This window comes from Haemorhous mexicanus, chromosome 3, assembly GCF_027477595.1.
Source record: "Haemorhous mexicanus isolate bHaeMex1 chromosome 3, bHaeMex1.pri, whole genome shotgun sequence".
Lineage (NCBI taxonomy): Eukaryota > Metazoa > Chordata > Aves > Passeriformes > Fringillidae > Haemorhous > Haemorhous mexicanus.
Genome location: NC_082343.1, coordinates 93929016 through 93939575, shown reverse-complemented (window position 1 = coordinate 93939575; position 10560 = coordinate 93929016). Strand labels below are relative to the sequence as shown.

Genomic DNA, 10560 nt, shown 5'->3' with positions numbered 1-10560 from the left:
TGCTGGGATGATCTGTATTCCTGTTATCCTGATAATACTCAAACTGCTTCACAGTTTTCTGAACAGACAATGATAACATCAGTTAGTTTGGAAAAGACCTTTAAGACCTTTGAGTCTGACCATGATGGAAGAAAAAGCAGTATTTTGTAAGAGCTTCATTATTAAAATATTTTTCCCTGGAGTATGACATCTACATCCAATACCCAGATGAGGAAAGTTGTCTCTTGATGACAAGATTCCCAGGACACATGTCATTTTGTAGCATTCATCCTCTTTCCACTGGAGCTGGGACATCACAAAGTGTAGAAATGAAGGCTGATTGGGCTAGAGGGAGAAAGCATGAATTTTTGCTTTACAGCACTCCCATCTGAAAGGGAGAATGCTGGGTTCCAGTATTTTCTTTGTTTATGCACTTTATCTAACAATTGTTTCAAATTAAATGTGTGAAGATTTTTTGGGACAGTACACAGGACTAGCTCTTCCTTATGCAGTGTGAAGCTACAAGGCTGTAAATCCCAAGTTTCTACTTCTGTCATGCCACAGTGAGTTTTGATTTCTTCAAAATGAACATTTTTCCCTTGCTGTCTCACCTGCTTGTGTGGTCAAAAGAATGAGCTGCTTGGATAGGCATGGGCTCAGCCTCTTGAGGCTGCTGTGGGAGTCACATTCTGGTGCTCTGAGCTGGATATCAGACCGAGCTAGGAACACAGATGATGGAAGGAAGCAGCACCAACACCAGAAGATGGTGCCATAAAACAGAGAACACCATTCAGTTCTTTTTGGAAATGACTGTAGCTGTCTTTCCACCAAGGAAAATACGAACCCTTATGTTCAAGCTAGTGAAGATAACTAACTGCAGGTCATGTTGAGGCACTCAAGAGTAGCATGGGGTAGGGAATTTTGCTGTTGACTTGGCCAAGAAAGTTCCCTCATCAGCATTTTGATGTTTCAGACCACATGCTGAAGTCATTCAGTCTGCCATGAAATGTGTAGGGAATTTTAGACATCACTTAGACAGCACAGATTTCTATCCTGCATTGGAACATCTGAAGTTAGATAATGCCTCATTGAATTTTTTGAACTCCTACCTCCATTCCTGCCTGTAGCTTTTAATGTTTAGTTAATGGAGGAAAGAAATGTTTCCCCAGTAACTTAAAAGAGATTTGTCTGCTATAAAAACACACAGGAACACCAGATTAAAAGGTAATCCTAAGAAAAAGCACACAAAATGGATTACAAGGTAAAAAAGTCAACACAGGCCTACACGTCAGTGACAGCTTATATTTGCTAATGCTGTATGCATGAGCTGGTTAGTCAGAGCTGCTGAATCTGGCATAATACATGAGCACATCAGTTTCCATAAACAGAGAGACAGATTTTATTTCAGCTCTAACACCACATATTGCAAAATCACAAATTCACTTAACCAGGGGGATACATGACAATTCCTTGACAAACACATCATCTCTTTGACATAGGTCTCAAAGGACTAAGTTGACTTTGGCTGCAGTCCTTCTGCCTGCTCTGTTATTGCAGCAATGAAGATCAACACTGCATTACAGCAGGGCTGTAGTGAAAAATAATCTTCAAAAATATAACAAAAGGAAAGCTGATTCATTTTGATCAGCACGTCAAGAACTGGAATTCATCTACTTCTTGCCACTCTCATACCTGTTTAGCCACTTTTCTAGATACTTCACAATCAGTGAAGAGAACGGAAGGCAGTGTCAGAAATCATAGAAATATTCAGTGGCAGAAAGTACAGATTTTCTGATATCACAGTAACTAAGCAATATTTCTACCTTTTAAAACAAATTCAGTGAAAAAAATGGGCAGATCTTATACATTCACACTAACTCTTTGGTTAAGCATTATTTCATTTCAACAACACTGATCCCAAACATAAGAATTTTATCTCACAGACTTGTAGTCTTCATTTTGTGACTCCTTAATACAATAATAAAAGTTTTATGAACTCAAATGACACTATTAAGAGAGGAAAATTAGCCAAAGCCTCTCTTGACTTATTCACAACACTAGAATATTCAGTTCTTATTTCATAAGCTCTGGTTATACACAAAAATGAGCCATTAAAGTGCTGGTCCAGAGCCAAGTTGCCCTAATACATAAAAGTTTAAACTACAAAGCAAGCTGCTGCTGGAAGACATTAGAACTGTATGGGATCTATGTCATTGCTGTGTTCTGGAAGGCACTGGAGAATGATTATGCCCATACTACTGGAACTGATCAACTTTCTCCTCCAACAAAGCACACCAGTCATGCCTTCAACAATGTAATATCTTGACTTGAAATTTTTATAATGACACAGTGATAAGAACACCTGCTCATGGAAGCCAAACACCTGGATGCAAGCCCTCCACAGCCAGGGGGCTACTTCACGGTGAAGTGACAGCAATGCATTCAGCAAGGGGCTAAAAGAGTGATGGGTCACCCACTAGTGATAGGTCACTCTGAATATAAGCATAAAGGTTTAGGAAGTCAGAAGCACTGGAGAGCCTCATTCCATGTCTTGGCATGTTTTTCAAGGGGTATAGTCACAGCTGTTTTACCATGAGCTGAATTCAGTGCTGCCTATGTGAGTGGTGCACACTCATGGCATGACTATTGGATTAGCCTTTGCTATTAAAAGCAATAGATGCTTATATTTTGAAGCCAGAGATTAGGTGTCAAAATGTTCTGCATAGTCAAAATTATGCCAGCCCAGGAAAGCAGAGCAGCAGCATTTTACAAACCTAAAAAATGTCAGTAGGCAGAACATAAGATGTCTCAAGATTCTCAGTCATACTACAACTAAACAAGGATTTTATAGGGACTACTCACCTGGACCCACCAACCTAAATTCATCCCAGGTGGCAATTTTGGCACATAAACACTGGGTTGGGGTTTGCTTTTTTTTATTCTGGCTCTGAGTTTCTTTCTCTCATAACAATCCTGACAAACAATCTATTTGTCTGTGACCTCCACCCTGGATTACAATAACTCATGATGTGGTTGAAGCTGAACATGTGGGTAAAGTACAGGCTCCAGATGTGACTGCTCATCTTTTCCAATGCTCACATCATTACAGAATAACAGACCTGCAATTAAGGCTCTCCACAAGTTTCCAAGTAGTTTCTAAAACAGACCCAATAAAGAACTGAGACATTTTCAGTTGTTCATCTACATGATTTAATAGGTACCCTGCTCCACTGCATAGGGAGAATCAAGAGCCTTGAATCAAGAGCCAACTGTCTGCAAACCAGACAGTCCAGATGCTGAGAAGCCTAGGATGCACTGTGCACAGAGGCATAAAAATGGACACTATCAGTTCTGCTCCTTACTTGGCTGATAATTGAAGGCCTCACTATCACCTTCAAGAAAAAGAACCCTGCCATCTGTTGCAGAGGCACTGACATTCTTTTCTTGTGATTTTTCTGGGCTTAGGAATTTTTAATTCCAGTCTACCCAGTGGCACAAATTAATCCAGATTTATGAGAAAGTGTGTGCTTTTTAAGTTTATAATCACAGGATAAGCTGAGTTGGAAGGGAGCCACAAGGATCATCAAGTCCAGCTCCTGGACCTCGCAGAGCACCCTCCCCCATGGCTCACCCCATGTACCTGAGAGCATTGTCCAAACACTTCTCCAACTCTGTCAGGCTGGTGCTGTGACCACAGCCCCAGGGAGCTGTTCCAGTGCCCAATCACTCTCTGGGTGGAGAATATTTTTCTAATATCCAACCTAAACCTCCCCTGACAGAACTTCAGGCCATTCCCTTGGGTCCTGTCAGGGGTGTGTATTTAATCTCCCCGGGCTGAGCAGCAAGATCAGTCTCAGTTCAGTTGTTTGGTATCACATTCAGGTTTGCATCACAACTGCTTTTTTTTCAAGGGCTGACTTCACTTTCAATCTTTGAGAAGCTCAATATTATGTTAATTAAACATGCTTGCTCAGAGGGTCTTGGGTGGAAGAAAATTCATCAGGACCTACATGAAAACTACATACTTCAGCTCAAAATGAGCCAATTCTGTGCCTAAAGAGAAAACTAAACAGGAAAAAATATTATTAAATAGGAAAGTATTACAGTAAGGTTAGTCACCTTCAGGGGTAAATGGCACATAAATTAAGGAGTTTTTAAGATGTCAGTTCTGGCATCACATTTAGGCTTAACTGTACTGCTGCAGTTTCCTTACCTCTTCATTGGGTCTAATTCATTACAGAATTTTTAAGTCTGTGAATGGTTCAAGACCTGGTTTTATTTAAGTTCATGTTTTGATATATGAGCTAGAGTGGCTGCTAAATAGCAAAGCCTCAGCTGAAACATGGGGAAAAAGCAAAAAGAGCTTTTTTGTGGTGATCCAACCATGCATCCAGGGCAGGTCAAGAAAATCAGGGTGTTCATAGCTTTAGGAGTACTTGAAAGTCTTCTTACTAGACTCTGCAGGAAAGATTTAGTATTTTGGAATGATAGGCAAGATATTTCTTGGCTCACCTGAACACATTTCTTTTTTTTTCCTTTGACTTTTACCAAGAGAAGAGTGAAACAAAGTAGCTTATAATAATTTTGACTATCATTGTGGCATAAACAGAATAGTTGTATTATAACAAATTTATAGCTTTGTGTTGCCTGGAATGCAAAAACTAGCTTTCTTAAATGATGCCAATTCTAAAGTACACAACTGGCTTAAAGATCTCAGAAAAATTCACTTTGGTATTTCAAAGTCAAACCATGACTCAGCTGTAACTTGGCAGACTTGAGTTCCAGACAAAAAATTATTCAGCCTTTTCTTTTTTTATGTGTTATCTTCCACTTTCTTTCATCTTGAGTAAAATTGAGAATATGGATGAAGACCACAGTCCAGCGTTTTAGATTTTCATGTCAACAGGCCATGTTCAGAAAAAATATAGATCAAATTAAGTACACAGGGAAGTACAGACAGGTCCTACACAACCAACCAGCAAGAGTAGTGAAGTTTCAGGATGAAAAACATGACAGTATTTTCATGGCACACTTGAATATTTGTATATAGGATAAGGCTCTTTTTGTTCATTATTGATCTAATCTATTGATTATTGAACAGTGCAGTTCATTGGCATCTTGAACTAAGGCATTTAAAAGAACAGTATCATTATCAATAGAGCACAAAAAAAAAATTCTAAGTGGTCTCCTTTGGGTAAGTTAGTCCAGCAAAATGCTATTATCCTAAAAACCTTGCCAATTTTTATTTGCTTCATATAATTAGGTTTTAATAAGTTGATGAAAAAAATGCAACTACAACAAATTTAACATATGTAACAAATAAGGAAATTTGCTGGAGGATTGGAAGGATCTGGCAGAGTGCCATTCGCCACAATGTCTTGGAACAAGATAAAGTCATCCATAATTTAGCAGATGTTAAACAAAATTTAAAATAAGTTCTATTGCTAAAAAAATTCTTACAGTGAATTCAGATTTGGCTCTGTGTTCATAACACAGTGACTTGACAAATGAAAAGCTAGAATTCAGATAAATAAAATACATAATAGAATGGCCACACACAGTGTGAGATCTCATAAACTACTGAAAATATTTGTACTCTTCTGAAAGACATCTTGATTAAAAATTAACTATGTACTCACTTTTTCTCCCCAGTTTTCCTGAAAAGAACTAAAAATTCAATTTAAGACATGGGAGAATGTCCTGGTGTTTATACATTTTCCTCATCCGTAGACGTACAAAGTACAGGGTTCTGTACTACAGTCGTTTATTTCTTACTTACAAATCAGACAATTCCTGACAAGACAGTACAGTACAATAACTGTTCCCATTAAAAAAAATTATGTATGGGTTCTATTTTGTTTCTTTGATGCAATGGTTTCCTTGTTTCTTTTCCTAAAGCAAATGTCCTTGGTCAAGGTAATCGGAAAATGTAATCAAGCTGCAAAAAGAAAAATCCATTTAATTGATAGTTCCAGTACTGAAGGAAGCTTGTGCAACCTTTGAGTTTGTTTTCTTGTTCAAAGCTGTGCAGATGAAGTTTCCAGCTTCCATCACGGCACAAAGATTTACTCCCTAAAAAAGAGGTGAAAAATGTTAAGAATAATAAATGCACATGTTGAAAATGCTTAGACTCCAAGATTTTTGCTCCAGGGTCTAATTTTTGCAAACAAAGGGCCTGATTCATGTTATAGGTCAGTAATGGGGATCAGTAAAGCTGCAGTGATTTATGGATAGTTACAGCTTCTAGTTGTTTGGAAGGTTCTACTAGTTTGAGAGTGATTTCTTGTCCCATCAGCAGCGGACCAAATACTGGACTAATATCTTTCAACCCCAAAAGCATCTGGAATAAAGAGCTGGAATTACTACTAGAAGCTAGAAGAAAAATATAGTCTAAATATGTGTTATATTTATTTATCATCCAACACTACAAAACTTCATGCAAAAAGCATGAAAAAGGATTCAAAAAGCAAAGACTTGTGTTTTGATATTGGATAATCTAAAATTTAAAATGAAACAAAACCTAAATAAAATCACCATCAAACCAAACAAAAGAAGAAATAAGCATTTGATGGTGAGATTGTCTCCATGGGATTTGTTATCAACCTTTAGGACAAGCTGTATTCTTGCTTGGCCACCAGATTGTTAACAGATTAATCAGTCTTATCAAGAAGCCTGGTACATGGTATATTTCATATAATCCAACTTTTTTTGCTTAATTGCTTCCTTTTGCTATGCGTCAGTTGGGAAGGTCAATGAGTATTTTGCCCAAGGAAAGAATATACTAAAAGTGTAAGTCTAAGGTGCATAGCAATGTAAAATGAAATGCATGATTTCCTCTCCTTATTTCAAAGAGTTGTGTTGTTTCAAAAGAATAAGCATTTTCTTCATGAAGAAAAGCTACCCCAAAGTGTGCACAAACAGTTCAAAACAGAGTCCACTTGTACAGTGGACACTTGTGACTGAACATTTTCTGATTGAGGAGCTCATTGGAACTTATCACTTGTTTGTAGGCTGCAGTTCCTTGTGGTGTACAATATCTACCCTGAACTCCCTAAAGAGCAAATGAGAGCAGACAAATGCTTACAGTGAACTCTGTAAGGCATTGAATATGCTTTAACAATGCCCAGGGAATGTGCTATTCAGAAACAAGTTCTGTCATCCTTTCATGTCAAGGAACTCCGCTGGCCTGCACACCACACGGAACTGCAGCCTACAAGCAAGTGCTAAGTTCCAATGAGCTCCTCAATAATGCAAATCTTCCTATTTCAGATATCAGACATTTAGATTTCTTTCTGTGGGAGTTTAAATGCAAACCACACACTTTGTAGTTTTGGCAGTTCTTTATATGCTCTCCTTTGAACTTGACTCTCCATGTCCACGTGTAAATTAAACATAAAGTTACGGCAATGCCTAAGTTAGCACAAACTCATTATGCCACATATCCAGATAAATGGGGACCGACAGGAAGACCAAAGAGCCCATTTATTGAAGATGGCAGTAAATGAGTCCTAGGAATACAGAATAATTAACATGCCAACCAGTCAGGGATACTGAGTGCTCTTGAGATGTGGATACTCACTGCTAAGGTTCACTAAAGTGCAGCTCAGGGCATATAAGCTGTCTGCCCTCTCCTTCAAGAACAGGACTGGTAATAAAAATGACTGTGAAGCCTCCTAGCCAGTAACAGGTTCTGTACAATTTTGAAATATTTTAAGTGGATACCTGAGAAATAACAATGTCCTGTGCTTGGGTGCCAAACACCACAATTTTTTTCAACTTTGAAGTCAGAAAAATTGACAACTAATTAATAAGCACTATGAGCCAAATCCAAACCTGTGACAAAAGCAGAGCTCTGCTCAGTCTTTCCACTGTTGAGACGCCCAGCCTTCTGTAGCAATGTCTACAGTACTGAATTTTTTGTGGTTACTGAGGCAGAGCAATGACACAAAGCAGCTGCTACTAAGTTCCTCATAGCTCCAGGTAGGAAGAAGTGGATTATTCAAATTATGTTAAATACACAAACCATTTCTATTCTAAATTGCTAATGAAGACAGCATCATTCCTGTTATGTGTCAAGCCATATTAAAACACTGAGTTTGCAAAAACTTCCATGGGCTCTGAATATTTTGTTGTGCAGCACAAGTTATTGAGAGGCACATATCATATCATATGTTTACTAGAATGTTTTTTTTTCCTTAAAGTCTTGAGTAGAAAGTAAAAATATCTTACTGTGTTGATCCCCAGACCATTCAGCATGTATATCACATCCTCTGTGGCTACATTTCCAGTAGCACCTTTTGCATAGGGACAACCACCAAGTCCTGCAACAGATGAATCCACTACAGCAACTCCCATCTGGAAAATAACAACACAAAAATGAAGCATCAGCACAGAGTATTATTTATAATTTTTCATAAATGGCAGGCCATATGTATTAGTTACCATGCATAAAATACACATTTCTCCACAAATGGATGCGTTCCTTGGAGGAAATTCCTTATAATGGTTTTAGTCCTGACATCTTTATAAGGTAAGACTTTTCAAACACAGGCTATAGAACAAAGAACTAATGGTCCATTACATGTGATTTTGGCAGATAAGATGATTACTGTTTTATAGAAAGAGGTTTTAAGTCTTTTCTCTCTTTATCTTTCAACTAGGTGCTTTTAAATAACCTGCATCTAATATGAAAGGTTTTCATGCAAAAAAACAAACAATGGAAGTTCTCCATAGATTTATACAGGTTGAGCTTAGAATATTTTTAAGAGAATACCTGGTGCACAGTGTTAAGCTTACTCATTTAAAGTAGACAAGTTAAGACTTGAAAAAATACTCAGCTGTGGTAAATTAATAATTGTTTGCTTTTTGTTTTCTTCCTGCTGCATTCAAATGTTTTCTCTCTTCTGATCCACTCAGCATATTCATGAGAGAAAGTAGTAAACCAGTTACCAACTCCTCCCAGGAGATATTATTATATTTCCTATGGGATAAAGTCTTCCCTGGGAGACTGATAAGGGAGGAGGCAAAAAAAACTGAGCCAGTGACTTCACTGATATGTTTAGGGAGTTTTTGTGCCCTCTTCTTTCTATGATTTGGTTTTTAAAATGAAGCTGAAACTGGAAAGCAATAGTTTTCTGTTACAATAAGTTAGGTATGTGATCCAGGACACCGGGTCTCCCTTGTCAGAGAAGGCTCTTCAGTCTTCCCCTTGTCTCTGGAGGCATTCAGGCTCTACAGATAATCAGAAGCAGGCAAGGGAATTAGGCAGAACAATTATTAGGTCTTCAGAGACACGAGTTCTTAAAGAACACAAGTTGCTCTCAGTGCCTTAAAAGCACTAGAGGGTTCCTTCCCCACAGGAATAATTTAGGTCTGCCTGACAGGTCAGGCAGACTGAAGTTCAGGACAAGAGTTCCTGTGCAGAGATAAATTTTCAAAACCCTGACATTGGGTACAGAGAGATTCAGAGGCTAAGCCAATGCTTGTTACCCACATATGCAAGTCAGGAATTTGGCTTAGAGGCCTGACTACATTGCTGATCCCCCTCCTGAGGAACCTACCTGTCCCTGCAGGCTGGTCTGGAGCATGAGCTTCTCCTTCCCAGACATGCATACAGGTAGCTAGCAAGGTAGGCAAATGACACATCCTGCATGTTGCAGTTGATAAGTCCCATTTCCAAATATACCTAGTAATTGCTTTTTTAGTTCTGAAATAAACTACCCTAATGTGGTTTTTTTTGTACTTGCTTCTAGTTTTAACAGTGTACTCCACAGTTGTATCATTGGCCTTACAGACTCTGAACTTTCAACATCTCTGGAGAGCAATAATAAAGAAGGAAGTGTTGTCCCAGGTCCTTGGACAGAGAATATTATCTTGATCTAGGTAGCTGCTCAAAGCCTGTAATAAAGACCTCAAAGGAGTCGAGGTGCATAACTATGACAGGCAAGAGAGTACTATTTAATATTGCTCACATAAGAAGAGTCTCTAAAAAGAGATACTGTACTTTAAAGTACACTAATTTGTGACTTATGGAGTGAATCACCAAAGCGCATGTTTCACAGTTCAGTCACTTGTCACACTCTTTGTTTGCGTAGGCCACCAGTCAGAAAATGTTATGTGACACATCTGTGTCCAGTACACAGAGAATGTGCACTCACAACAGCTGGAAATTCTGTATCTTTTTGCTCTAGCTTCTAAGATTCATGCATTTACTCTAGAAGTCATTGACCCAAGCTCCACAGCGACATCTCTCAGCTTGCAAATGTCCATGCAGAGACACATGTTAGGTTTCTTATTGGAAAGATTTAGGGTGTGGTGGAGGTCTGCAGAAAAGGGTGTCTAACAGGTGGATGTTGATTATGATACAAGCATGATCCCACTACTATGCCTTCTCTCTCAGTCTGATTTTAAGATTTACATCAGAAATTATTGTTTCAGAGAGGAAAAGATAAAAGAAAGTGTCTTTCATGGAGGTTTTCCCAATCTGTCATGACTGCTAGAGCATTCTTCTTCATGCACTCATTTTCAGTAACTTGTACATAGAGATAAAACTATAGGCAAATAATATGGTGAGGTACATCA

General features: G+C 38.4%; 1 protein-coding gene across 3 annotated transcripts in view; it reads right to left on the bottom strand.

Moving 5' to 3' along the window:
• Positions 1 to 1354: 1354 nt before the first annotated feature.
• Positions 1355 to 10560, bottom strand: part of HMGCLL1 (3-hydroxy-3-methylglutaryl-CoA lyase like 1) — a 75377-nt gene continuing 66171 nt past the window's right edge. For all 3 annotated transcript variants that reach the window (XM_059842711.1, XM_059842713.1, XM_059842714.1), the window contains exons 8-9: positions 8209 to 8334; positions 1355 to 6051 (exon numbers count right to left, since the gene is read on the bottom strand). In XM_059842711.1, coding sequence (XP_059698694.1) covers positions 5938 to 6051; positions 8209 to 8334 — 240 coding nt within the window. In that variant the 3' untranslated portion in view covers positions 1355 to 5937. The remainder of the gene's footprint in view (positions 6052 to 8208; positions 8335 to 10560) is intronic.